The following is a 14,942-nucleotide window of genomic DNA, read 5'->3' on the forward strand; positions in this document are numbered from 1 at the left end:
CAAGTGTTGGAGTCATTCCTGATGACATTTACCCATTCACAGTTCTATGCAGAACACTTATTCTCTTAACATTACACAGAGAAGTGTTTGATCACCCATAAAAAACTGCAGAATTCGTTCACTAGTTTCCATCTGGTACTGTATTTAATCAATTCCTTATCCAACTAATCATTTTGTGGCAGCAAAAACATGCAGGTGTCTGTCATATGATGGTTTCATTTCCATGCAGTAGACCTCTCCATACAGGATACAAACATTGATAAAGCAGTATGCCATGTGACTCTGTTCGGGTGGTTGATACATTTGGAAATAATTTAACAATTGCTGCATGTAGACCAGCTCTTTCAGTTTGCAGTCTTATGAGAAATCAACTCTCCTTTCTTGTAATCTTCACCTGATATACATTGACTGTTCTTGTTGTAAATGTTAACCTCATGCATTTGGTTCTTAAATTATCTTGTATGTACTGTCACACGCCGTACAACTCGACTTCACTAGTGTAATTGCAGCACAATATTGAAATGTTGTAATGTTGGAGTTATTGTGTAGTATCAATTCATTTTAAGTCACTTAAAATTGCAAAAGTCATATGGATGGCCCTTAATGAAGTTCACAAAATGAGCTAAAATAAACATATTATTGCAATTACAGTCATTTAAGGAATTCTTAAAACTGACTTATTGGTTTGGTGGAAAGTACCCAGAGTCTATCAGATGCCTTCTTACCTCTGTTGCCTTCCTTGTATTAATGCTGTTTGTTAGGTTATCACCCGTGCAGTTGAACTTCTTAACCACAGCAAGTAGACCAGTAAATGTGAAACGTAATGTATCCAGTCAATTTTGATCTGTACTACATGTTCAGGATATATCTAAATAAATTATTATTGACAATTTTATTACAACAGTTTTTAGATATGTATAATATAAGAGCACCTTGTAAAACCATCTCAAAATTCATGTTGTGGCTTCCAGTCTTGTCACTATGTGCTAAGGTAAGTCGTAGGATCTTTGGAGACAATGACAATTTCTCTCAATTTTTTTTTAAAAAAAGAAAAAAATATTTTTAATATGTACATTGAGTCTTAAAAAGCAAGTCCAAGGTTTACATTTTTTTTGCGATGTATAATATGAATACTGAAGACAATTATAAAACTGAAGGGTACCCATTTCCCACATTCTCTATTTTGTAGTTGGAGTATATATGACAGTGATGTGATTATTGGTTACTGTTGTGTTTGTCCTCTGGTGGAGATTTGGAACCTGAAAATGAATTATTAATCAGTTTGCAGACTGAAAATCATAATCAATAGATATGAATATTCACCAAGTGTATGAAATACCAGTGAAGTGTCAAAGACAAAGTGACTTATTTTTTATATTAATTATGATACAAAAAATTAAATGACTATTTTACCCATGGCAGATTTATATTATGTATATTTTTGCCGAAATAAAAAAAAAAGATAAAATTAAGTACCGGTTACAGCTGACTGTGTTCAACTAAAGAAAAGTGTGACTTTAAGATGGAAATAGTATATAGAACGAACAAACATCTCTTTATTCTAGAACCAGTGTTCTGATTTTGCAGTTTTGTTGATTCCATCTCCATGGAGCGCTTCCTATCCTCCCCCCCCCCCCCCCCCCCTTTTTTTAAAAGTCTTCCCCTCATTTATTATTTATGATGCTCTTTTCATGTCTTTGTGATCTATACATGCAGTCCACATCGAGAAGGCCTGTGATATTACTGGGAGGCTAACGTTCTTGTACAGCTCCTTGAACACAGCTTCCAAGGACATCTTTCCATTTTTATATGGTGCTTCTTCTCTCCATGTTATTTTAAACAGCAAATTGGTGACATTCTCTGTGACTGTTTTGAACAAGAGAGCAGTGTCCATCACAGAAGGTATCAAGTGTGACTGTGTCCCCTATAACTGTTAATAAGGTAACTTTGACAATAAGAGATCTTGTCCCATATTTGTTGTTTGTGGATGATGTCTGTATCATTTGTTCCTCTCCAGCCTTGCACTGAGTGATTTGGTGCATTGGTAAAGCACTGCAATTGCTTAAAAGGTGGTGGTCATGGTTCAAATCCTCATCTGGGCATCCAAACTTAGGTTTTATTTGGTTTCCATAAATCACTTAAGGTTTATTTAAAAACAAAGATGATGTGACTTACCATACGAAAGCGCTGGCAGGTCGATAGAAACACAAACAGACACATATATATCCAGACACATATATATCCACACATATTGTGGATGGATATGTGTGTGTGTGCGAGTGTATACCCGTGCTTTTTTCCACCTAAGGTAAGTCTTTCCGCTCCCGGGATTGGAATGACTCCTTACCCTCTCCCTTAAAACCCACTTCCTTTCGTCTTTCTCTCCTTCCCTCTTTCCTGATGAGGCAACAGTTTGTTGCGAAAGCTTGAATTTTGTGTGTATGTATGTGTCTGTTTGTGTTTCTATCGACCTGCCAGCACTTTCGTATGGTGAGTCACATAATCTTTGTTTTTAAATATATTTTTCCCGCGTGGAATGTTTCCCTCTATTATATTGATATCATTAACTTAAGGTTTATTGTTAGATAGCTCCTTTGTAAAGGACATGGCCAATTTCCTTTCCCATCCTTCAATAATCCAAGCTTGAGCTTCATCTCTAATTACTTTGTTGTCCACAGAATCTAACCCCCTTTTTCTTTTTCGAGTATTATAGCCAACCAACCTTCAGTTGAAACATGTTTAGAAGAACAGGCAGAGAAGAAAGGTTTTAATTTTTCACCTGGGGAGTCTATATGTAATCCTGTCCAACCAACCATGTTCTATTTTTAATTTTGCTGAACTGAAGATGGTGGACACTATTCTTAATTTTACCTGTTGGCCACACATTACGTACATGAAAGAATTGGGCCTAAAAGCACTAAATATTTTAAATGTTGTTAGTCACAGCTCACGAGAAATAGATCAAACTTGCCTGCTGGAGTTTCACGAAGTCTTCATACTATTCAGGCTTGAGTATGGGTACACAGTGTATCTAAAAATACTAGACATGGTGGAGGAATTAGTATGGAACATGGACCCATGAGAACTGCCCTATTCCAAGCATCTATGCTGAAGGTGGACCAGTACTCAACATCAGGCAACAACTCCTCATGATGCACCCTATACATAAAAAAATCCATCCCATAGGCACCTGCATACTATACCATAGCTCACCCATCAATGGAATGACTTTTTAACTAATTAAGTGTGAGCAATGAGGCCGTTGTAGATTCGTGTGAAGAACTCTGTTTTAGAAGTGGGTGTATCTAATTTCAAACTTCCATTTAAAGGTTGCAGCAGATCTACACATTGGTTCCATAAGAGATATAAAATTAAAGGAAACACATCCCCTCCTTCAACAGGAAGAGATACAAATGTCATCCTGCTGTACAGGGTGGTCCATTGATAGTGACCAGGCCAAATATCTCACAAAATAAGCATCATACAAAAGAACTACAAAGAATGAAACTCGTCTAGCTTGAAGGGGGAAACCAGATGGTGCTATGGTTGGCCCACTAGATGGCACTGCCATAGGTCAAACGGATATCAACTGTTTTTTTTAAATAGGAACCCCCATTTTTTATTACATATTCGTGTAGTACATAAAGAAATATGAATGTTTTAGTTGGACCACTTTTTTCGCTATGTGATAGATGACGCTGTAATAGTCACAAATATATAAATACCTGGTACCACGTAACGTTCCACCAGTGCGGACGGTATTTGCTTCATGATACATTACCCGTGTTAAAATGGACCATTTACCAATTGCGGAAAAGGTCGATATTGTGTTCATGTATGGCTATTGTGATCAAAATGCCCAACGGGTGTGTGCTATGTATGCTGCTTGGTATCCTGGACGACATCCTTCAAGTGTCCGGACCGTTCACTGGATAGTTACGTTATTTAAGGAAACAGGAAGTGTTCAGCCACATGTGAAACGTCAACCACGACCTGCAACAAATGATGATGCCCAAGTAGGTGTTTTAACTGCTGTTGTGTCTAATCCGCATATCAGTAGCAGACAAATTGCGCGAGAATCGGGAATCTCAAAAACGTCGGTGTTGAGAATGCTACATCAACATCGATTGCACCCATACCATATTTCTATGCACCAGGAATTGCATGGCGATGACTTTGAACATCATGTATAGTTCTGCCACTGGGCACAAGAGAAATTATGGGACGATGACAGATTATTTGCACGCATTCTATTTAGTGACGAAGCGTCATTCACCAACAGCGGTAATGTAAACCGGCATAATATGCGCTATTGGGCAATGAAAAATCCACGATGACTGCAACAAGTGGAACATCAACGACCTTGGCGGGTTAGTGTATGGTGTGGCATTATGGGAGGAAGGATAATTGGCCCCCATTTTATTGATGGCAATCTAAATGGTTCAATGTATGCTGATTTCGTACATAATGTTCTACTGATGTTACTACAAGATGTTTCACTGCATGACAGAATGGCAATGTACTTCCAACATGATGGATGTTGGGCACATAACTCGTGTGCAGTTGAAGCGGTATTGAATAGCATATTTCATGACAGGTGGATTGGTCGTCGAAGCACCATATCATGGCCCACATGTTCACAGGATCTGACGTCTCCGGATTTCTTTCTGTGAGGAAAGTTGAAGGATATTTGCTATCGTGATCCACAGACAACGCATGACAACATGCGTCAGCGCATTGTCAATGCATGTGCGAACATTACGAAAGGCGAACCACTCACTGTTGAGAGGAATGTCGTTACACATATTGCCAAATGCATTGAGGTTGACGGACATAATTTTTAGCATTTATTGTGTTAATGTGGTATTTACAGGTAATCACACTGTAACAGCATGCATTCTCAGAAACGATAAGTTCACAAAGGTACATGTATCACATTGGAACAACTGAAATAAAATGTTCAAACGTACCTACGTTCTGTATTTTAATTTAAAAAACCTACTACCTGTTACCAACTGTTCGTCTAACATTGTGAGCCATATGTTTGTGACTATTACAGCGCCATCTATCACAAAGCGAAAAAAGTGGTCCAACTAAAACATTCATATTTCTTTACGTACTACATGAATATGTAACAAAAATGGGGGTTCCTATTCTTAAAAAAATGCAGTTGATATATGTTTGACCTATGGCAATGCCACCTAGCAGGCCAACCATAGTGCCATCTGGTTTCCCCCTTCACGCTAGACAAGTTTTGTTCTTTGTAGTTTTTTTGTTTGATGCTTATTTCGTGAGATATTTGGCCCGGTCACGATCAATGGACCACCCTGTATACAAGGACATGCATGTGGGAATATGGCTGTTCATGCATCTTGGTGGCATTCTTTCAGTGGTTGCTCTAGATGATAGATTGATATAGTGTAGGAAATGATCACTGGACTGAAGGTAGCAGCAACATTTCACTGAACGGAATCTGTGAGGGCTGGAGAGCAGAACAGAGCTGATGTTGACCCAGTAGTGGGGCTGAAATGTGTGGTTGCCAGTGTTTAGAATACACAATTCCTGTCTAAAAATTGTTCCCTTGGGGAAGTAGTTCATGGGCTCTTTTTACACACTGTTTGCATGTAAGGTCTGCCAATAGGAGAAATGGTCACAGAGCTGTATTATTTTTGAGATCCTCATATCTAATTCATCTGGTGATAGGATGTACAGAGAGAACACTCTGATTTTTTCACCAAAATGAATTTCAACAGCAACTGCTTGAAGTTGTGTAGCCAAGTGTACAACAGAGGAGTGGTATGTGTTATGAACACAGCTGCCCCTCTTTTGGCTCTTTCCCTAGTAAGGCTCGCAGTGGACAGTAAAGCCTCTTAGGGCAGGGTCATCAGTGAGTTTAAACTGAGTTTCTGAGTACACTAGTCTTCCCTGTGCTAGGAATTTCAGTCTCTTGACATGTGTCATGAATCCATTTAATGTTCCACTGCAATATGGGAGCTTTGTCTTTCCCCTTATCCTTCTGCCATGCTAGGAAACCTAAACAGAATGGTGTATTGGATGAGGGGAGCAGCAGTTCCACCAAACAGTTTCCATAGACGATAGCATATGCACAAGTTTCTTCAGAATTGTCAGATAAACTAGTGTTGAGTATTCTGATGTCTTTGGACTCTAGTCTTTTATGTTTTCTATTTTTTGTTCCCTGTTTATCTTTTGTCAATGAAGGTGGGAATTAAACTATTTTGCATATACTAGTTGGTTTATCTTTTCTATTCTCTGTGCATTGTGCATTGTTCATAAATGTGGGTTTCACTAGTTACTTGGAGGAGGTAGCCTGCTTTATAGTTATTGCTGTGCCTCTGTCAGTGCAGTTACAAGTGCATGTTGATTCTCTTTCATTACTGGTCTCAGTATGCGTCAACATCTGAACTTTTTGTGGCAGCTTTTTTATTTTAACCACAAATTATGTAAAGGTAGGCATCTCATTCATGTTTTTCACTTCACTGTAAGGTGCCTACGTGGTCATTTTAATTTTCCAGAGGATCCCCTCCAAATAGATAGGACAGCTGATCTCAGACTGGGTGGCTCTACCTCTACTGAAGGTGTCAGTGGGAGAAAGTACTAACCCTCAATTCAGTAATGATTTGACTGGTCACTTTGTTGTGTTTGAGACTGTACACATCCTCGTAAATAGCAGTTCCATGGTACACAGGAAAGCACTGTCTATCATCTAATTTTTTTTTTTTTTTCATATTGTACTTATGGTCTTAGGTTTAACAAAAACATATAACATGCAATAACTCAAGATACATCATTGAGTTAAGAAATTTTTTCTGATGACCTCATCAGTTAACATGAGTGTGTAGTTGGATACTGAAGCAACATATATTTTCTACAGTTACTGCATGATGCCCAGCCTTTACATTATAAAGTTGTGTGCCTAAAATATTGACATTTAATACTTCTTAAAGGATTTGGTACGTACAACCTTACTTTTATGCAGATAAACACTGCTATTAAATGTTAATGTCTTTCCACACAGAATTTTTTTCATGATATTACGTACATCAGCCACTCTGTCAGCTTCTCATTCTTCCTTCAATTCTACCAGCCACCATGTCATCCTCAGCCTACAGGCATCACTGGATGCGGATATGGAGGGGCGCGTGGTCAACACATCACTTTCCCAACCGTATGTCAGTTTACGAGACAGGAGTCGCTACTTTTCAATCAAGTAGCTCCTCAGTTTGCCTCATAAGGGCTAAAGTCTCAACAGCTTTGCTAAAATTTAGGATATTGTGCAGTTCCATCACATCTGGGAACCAACCAACGCATTACACATTCTGCAGCAGTATTGCCTGGCATGATGTAGCAGGTTTCATTATCAGTGTACCTCTCTCTCTCTGTTTCTCAAACCTGCACTGCTCAACTGGGTTTTAGATAATTGTTTTGACAATCTTATAACAGATTATAACATCTAAAGATGTGTAATATTGTCATAATCTATGGCAACTTGAGATCCATTCATATATAAAATGGGTGTTAATGTGATTTGTTTGTATATCTTTCAACTGTGTAGGAAAGTATGCTATATGATTTTACACTATCACGAATTCATGGCTTTCAATCATTGATGATCCTTTCCCATTGTTTTATCATCAAATGTTTGTTAATATCAAAAATTTAAAATGTTATTGAAAACCAAATTACCTGTCACATCAACGATTTTTTGTCCTATTGACAAATTAGTCTAACTTTATTTCTTGATGATCATAATTACTTACATATACTGCTTTTATGATAAAACCTGATGGTGTCTGCATTTTAAAGTGTCTCCACCATCTCCTCCAAATAGGGTTAATTTTTTAATTACATAAAAAAATTTGTAACAAAAGTAGAGGAAGCACTAGAAAGTACAACAAACATGCAAACAAAACTTTGTTCACAGATCCAATGAATTTGAAACGAATTCTCTGATATAATTAGATGACATAAGAAAATTTCATAGTTGGAATTTTTGATTTTGTTCATAATGATGCACATTTGTTTTTCACAGTAACTGAAATTGTGGCAAAATTATTATGCAGAGATTTAAAGTTTTGTAAATACATACCAAATAATATTATTAGTATATTATTATTAGTGAAGTACTTCATTTTTTGAACCAGATGTGATTACGTACGATTTTTAATGTGCTTCTTCCTAGGGTGGTTTGGACAGGGCAGGTTCATCAAATGCTGTCGCCAACCATCCTCCCATGGTGGAATGTTGCTGTGACATAATGGACAGTGGTTGGCAGTGCTTAGAGGTTCCACAGCTGCAAGAAATATATCAGTCATTTAGCTTTGAAGTTGGTAGAACAACTGTGTGTTTCTAATTCTTTAGAGCCATTAGTTTTATTGTTGGACCATGTGCATCAGAGATGGAGGGGGTGGGGGTGGGGGAGGGGGGGAGGACAGAGAGAGAGAGTATAGGAATTATGATTAATTCTTGAGGTTGTATATTACTACCATAATTGAGTTTCAAGGCATCACTATTTGAAATAATTTTAAAAAATCAGAATGGTTGTCTAAAACAAGGTCAGAAACAATGAAAAAATTTTAGATTCATCATGTAAACTCTTTATAAGAAGTAAGACATGAAGCTTTTCAGTGCCAAAGAACTAATCAACATTATGCAAAAATAATAACAAGCATAAAATAAAACTTAGTTATAAGAGTGGACAATCAAAAATGTGGAACAATAATGACACATTACTCTCATTAGAAACATTTCTAATTTCAATCTTGACTTTATCTTTTCCTAACATTTTGGAAAAAAAAAAAAATATTACAAGGTTCCTAAAATATTGTTCATTGAGGAATGAGTCCATAACAAAAACTTTAAATAGAAATGTTAATTTTTTCCCCATATTACTTTTGGGATAACAGAGATCCCTTGAGTGTGATGGTATATTTTAGTAGTGTATTGTCAAATAAAACATATCTGTAATACATTGAGAAAGATAGGGAAGAAATCCCTTAATGTAAACATTAAACACTCAGATAGTCATGGTCGTGGGTTAGCAAAAATGTTATGTGAAGATCATGATGTCAATGTTTGCAGTTTTGTGAAATCAGGAGGACCAATGTATGAAATTCGAAAAAACATACAAGATGGCTCTCCTACGAATATAAGTGAATGAACGGTAATAGTGGGGGGAGCCAACGACATTTACAAAAACGAATTATCGAGTGCTGTCCAAAACTTGAAGATGATACTTGATTCTAATGATAGTAAAGCAATGATCATCATGGGAATTCCTCATAGATATGGCCTTATATATGAAGCATGCATAAACAAAGAAATAACCGAGTCTAGTAAACAGTTTGAAAATATTTGCAAACTGTCTCGAAATACTCAGTTTCTGTCTGTTGACTTCCTACAAACAGACAGCTTCATGAGGCAAGGACTTTATTAATAATGCTGATGAAATCTGTTTTAGTGAACACTTTATGAAACTTGGTTCTGACACACTGCAACTGAATAACTATAACCTAGCAGCTCTTTATTGTGGACATTCTTTAGATAAAGGTGGAGTGGAAATTTATGTTAAGAACAAAATAGGGCAATTTATGTTAAGAACAAAATAGCTTATCAATATTTAGACTTGAGTGAATACTGTATTGATCAACATTTTGAGGTCTGTGGAGTTGTAATCTGTACTGGTTTTTCTGAAATTACTGTCCTCTCATTTTGCAGGACTCCTGCAGCCAAAATCAGTATTTTCCTAAACAGTTAGAATCTCTGTTAACTCATTTTTTGTGCAAAAACAAAAAATATTATAATTTTATGTGATTTAATGTTGATTTTCATACTGATAACATGGGAAGAACTGAATTATCACTTTTAATTAGCTCTTTTAATTTAACGATACTGGTTGATTTTCCCACTGGAGTCATAGCTAATTCCATGAGTCAAATTGACATCTTCTTAGACAGAAGCAGAAATCTAAACACAACTGTAAAACACATATTAAAGGGGCTCTCAGATCATGATGGTCAGCTACTTTCAGTTGCAGGTGTTAGCCCTCTTAGTAAGAACAATTCCTGCAGTAAAACTTTCAGAGTAATTAGCACACAATCTATCAATACCTTCTGTAATTTCCTACAAGAAGTTGATTGAGCTCTTTGACATTGTTAATGACAAGTATAATGCTTTTCTAAATGAATTTATCTGCCTATTCTTAAAAGGACTACTAAATTCAAACATGAAACCTGTTCTAATGAAAGCTGGTTAACTTTGGCCATCAAAACCTCCTGCAGAAGGAAATGTAATCTGTATGTCTTATTCAAATCCAGTTATGGAAAACGAAAAACATTACAAACTATACTGCTCTATCCTTAAAAAAGTTCTAAGTATTTCTATAAAATCAAAAATTGATGTCTCTAATAATAAAACTTAAACCATACAGGATGTAATATAAAGGGAAAGAGGTAAAATCCTTGCTGCAGAAAACACCCTAGAAACTAAAACAAATGATAATGTTGAAATAATTACCGGTTTTTAACAATCACTTTTTGGCATCAGTAGCCCAAACTGAGAAAACATATTCTGTTAATGAAGCCATATTATCCCTTCAAAAAACTATTAATAAAAAACCAAGCAGATTAAACTGTCTCCTGTCACAGTACATGAAACTGAGAATATAATTAGAGAGATGAAAAGCAAGAGTTCCATTGGCAGTAATCTTCAAGATTACTGATGGAATGCTATAAGCCAATAAGCAGGGTGCTGTGCCATGTATTCAATGAATCCATCCAGCATGGGGTGATCATGAGGAACTAAAGTATGCTATTGTGAAACTTCTCTTTAAAAAAGGAGACAAAACTGACATTACCAACTATCAGCCTATTTCCCTTTTAACAACCTTGTCTTAAATTCTTGAGAAATTGGATCAGAAAAGACTCATTTATTATAAGGTATTAAACAGTAGCCAGTTTGTATTTTGACAGGGTGTATCAATAGAGCAAGCTATTTTCTGCTTCACCCATCAAATCTTAGAGTCTTTTAATAATTAATTATCTCCTCTGGGTATCTTCTGTGACCTTTCTAAGGCCTCTGATAGTGTTAACCATGAAATCCTCTTAGCAAAGGCTGAATATTATGGTATAAGTGGATCAGCTCAAGAATTAAATCCTACCTAACTGGAAGAAAGCAGAAGGTCATGTTGAATGACTGACGGGCACCCTGTGACATCTATGTGGGACTCTGTTGGCTGTGGTGTTCCTCAGGGCTCAGTACTCGGCTCCCTGCTCTTATTCATCTTTATTAATGACCTTGTGTACTAACTTTAAAACTTATTTTACTCTTTTCGCTGATGACACCTCCATCCTCATCAACAAAACTCCCAACCACAATCCTGAGGAATCAGACAATATTATCTTTAATGAAGTAGTTAACTGGTTTGAAAATAAAGGGTTATCACTAAATGTCAACAAGACCCGGTTTGCTCATTTCCAAGTAAGTAATGAAGTGGGGGTCAATTAAGTATTAACTGTAATGGTAGTGAGTTACTGCAAGTTGAGTTTTTAATATACCGTAGTTATTTAAAACTCGCCCCTATATTTTTTTTCACTACGCACAATTAGCACTTCTTTACTTGTTTATTTCTAAGAGTAAACGAAAAAATTACGCCATATCATGGGTTTCGTCGATATAAAGCAAAACACCTCAATATGGCCAATTTTACCTCTTCTTATAGGATCGGCTACCTTACTCATTAATTCACTACATATTATTTCCAATAACACTAAACAGGTATCGCCGTTACATTTTAATTGTATTCAAAAGCATGTTGTTGTTATTATTATGACCGACCATATCGTAACCAATCGCGCGGCGTGCATTTTTAACGATAGCTTTACACTCGCCGAGCCTTTATTGGTACAATATTATATATAAATATACAGACAGGACCGAAAGATCGATCTCTCTACCGTAACCAATAGAGGCAAATACGCTATTCAAGTTCCGTTACACCTGACTCGTATTGTTACAACTGGAATAGAAGGGAGAACCGATAGAGCTACTCAAGGTACCCTCCGCCACACACCGTCAGGTGGCTTGCGGAGTATGGATGTAGATGTAGATGTAGATGAGTCATTCAAGTTCCTGGTTGTACACACTGACAGGAATCTAAAATGGTCTGATTATATTTTTCAACTTCTCAAAAAACTCAGTTCAGCAACATTCGCTATTTGTATGATTTTCATTGTCTGTGACCAAGACACCACAAAAACTTCTTATTTTAGTTACTTCCATGCACTATTGATGTATGACATAGTTTTCTGGGGTAATCAGCCACTTTCCAAAAAAATATTCACTGACCAAAAGAGAGTTATTAGGGTAATGAGTGGAATCCAGCCTAGATATTCTAGTAGAAACATTTTTAGAAAATTAGGGATACTGACAACTGCATGTCACTATATCTACTCCCTGTTATGCTTCATTGGTAAAAATGAGCAACTATACAAAACCAATGAGTCTTACCATACCCACAATACCAGGAGAAAGATGGACCTCCAGTATGAATTAAAAAACCTTAGTACTGTACAAAAAGGAGTCCATTACATGAGCTGCAAGGTGTTCAGTGTTCTCCCACCATCACTGAAATCACTTGTCCATGAGCTTCCCAAATTTAAACAACACCTCAAACATTATCTAACAGGTAATTATTTTTATTCGGTTGAAGAATATTTCAGTTGTGTTAACTCTAATTGATTTTTTCTTTTAATTAAATCTGATGTTCTCTAATGCATTACGATAGTTGGAATCATTGCTAACATTACTATATATCTTATGTAGCTTTATGTTAACCTTTTTAAGTTTAATTTTGTCTCATTTTACTAAGGTTTGAAGCTCCTCTTGATGTTCTTCTGTGTTTTTGTTTTAAAATGTGGTTGTTTTGAGAAATAGCCTTATGCAAATACAATTTTTTTTTTTTTTTTTTTTGTATTTACCCAGACATGTTTCAACACCTGTGTGTCATCTTCTGTGGTTCAATTTTTTTTATTTCGTAAAATTACATCACTAAATCATCTGCATTATTATACACTGGTTTTTGTGCTCTTTTTTGTCGTTTTTTTGAGAGTACGTCATCTGCATTTTTTTTTCCGTCCAGATATGTGTCTGGTTGGTGTCTCGATCAATGGCTATTCAGTACACTGTTTCTACACAGTTTTCCACACAATTTCTGCTCACTAATTCACTTCAAATGCACTTACACAAAATGTGGTGAAACGTGATCTGAGCAGACACATCTGACTCCATTCTCAGTGAGAGGTGTTATAACACATGCTGTCAAAAAAATGTCAAGAAAGAGCTCAAAAACTGGTGTGTAATAATGCACATCGTTTAGTGACATAATTTTAAGAAATAAAAAAAGAAGATTGACGCACAGAAGATGACACACAGGTGTCGAAACATGTCTGGGTAAAAAATAAATAGATAAATAAATTGTGTTTGCATAAGGCTGATTCTCAAAACAATCCAATTTTAATTTTGTCTACACCCATTAATGTCTATTTTGTCTTATACCTATATCTCCTCTTGCAAGAGGGTTTTTTATGTGTTCTTTTTGTATAATTTGTAATAACCTGACATGTTGTACATCCATGCGAATGTCTCACTGTATTGAATTTATGGGATCTAAGTAAATAAATAAAATAAATGATCTTGATCCAAAATATTCGTGTTGTCATCTTAGTTAATGAAATCCATTTTTCTGTCAGAGTACAAGATTTATTACATGAATAATAAGTGATATTTGTGGTCTTCAGTCCAAAGACTGGTTTGATGCAGCTTTCCACACTTCCATCCAAGTAACATCATCTCTGCATAACAACTGGAATCTACAGACACATGAACCTGCTATGACTAAGCATTGGTCACCCTCTATAATTTTTATCCCTAACACTCCCCTACTATTCCAAATAAACTATTCCTTGATGTCCCAGGACGTGCCCCATCAACCTACTCCTTCTTTGAGTCAAATGTGGCACAAAACTCTTTTCTCCTCAGTTCAGTTTAGTACCTCTTTGTTAGTTATCCAGTCTTCCTACCTAATCTTCACCATTATTCCATAGCTCTACATTTCAAAAGCTTCTATTCTCTTCTTGTCTGTCCTGTTTATAGTACATGTTTCATGTAAGACTGCATCTCAAACATATATTTTCAGAAGAGACTTCCTAACACTTAAATTTGTATTCTATGTTAACAAATATCTTCTTCTTTTTTGTGCCTTTGTTCAGCTTTGGCACAGGGTCTGCATGGCTATTGATGGATTTGACATGGTTAGATTAAGGAGTTGCTGGCTACCATTCCTGTTGCCACCCCGTTACGACCCCCACCCTCTGATATGCAATATGTGTATGCCAGCTGTCTATGTAGGAAAACATCTAAAACCCACATCCAGAGTAACTAGTACACTGATCTCTGTCATTGGATCTGTTGGACAGATTTGACTTGGGTCTGTTGCATCTCCCCACTTCAGAAGTGGTGCTTTAAAATGCATGGCTGTCCAGGTGGTTCGTTATTAACAAGTATCTGTTCTTTTCTTTTCACAAAATGTTTTTCTTGCTGCTATCAGTCTGCATTATATATCCTCTTTACTTTTGTCATCGTCAGTTATTTTTCTGCCAAATATCAAAACCCATTCACTACTTTAGTGTCTCATTTCATAATCAAATAACATCAGCATCACCAGCTGTAATTTGGCTACATTTCATCAGCCTTGTATAATTTTGCATGAAATGTATTCACAGTTGTGAATATGGACAACTATTAGCTGTATAATGGAATGACAAGAATGGAAACTTGTGCTGGACTGGGACTTCAACCCTGCTTTCCCACTTATTGCCTTACCATTAGGCTGCCCAAGCATGACCCAGGGCCAGACCCAAACCACC

At 36.4% G+C, this 14,942-nt stretch overlaps 1 protein-coding gene across 1 annotated transcript in view; it reads right to left on the minus strand.

Moving 5' to 3' along the window:
* Positions 1 to 1,081: 1,081 nt before the first annotated feature.
* LOC126416672 (centrosomal protein of 104 kDa) overlaps positions 1,082 to 14,942 on the minus strand; it is a 412,118-nt gene continuing 398,257 nt past the window's right edge. The window contains exons 16-17 of the mRNA XM_050084474.1: positions 8,177 to 8,311; positions 1,082 to 1,259 (exon numbers count right to left, since the gene is read on the minus strand). Of these exons, the coding sequence (XP_049940431.1) occupies positions 1,216 to 1,259; positions 8,177 to 8,311 (179 nt within the window). The 3' untranslated portion in view covers positions 1,082 to 1,215. The remainder of the gene's footprint in view (positions 1,260 to 8,176; positions 8,312 to 14,942) is intronic.

This window comes from Schistocerca serialis, chromosome 8 (assembly GCF_023864345.2).
Source record: "Schistocerca serialis cubense isolate TAMUIC-IGC-003099 chromosome 8, iqSchSeri2.2, whole genome shotgun sequence".
Lineage (NCBI taxonomy): Eukaryota > Metazoa > Arthropoda > Insecta > Orthoptera > Acrididae > Schistocerca > Schistocerca serialis.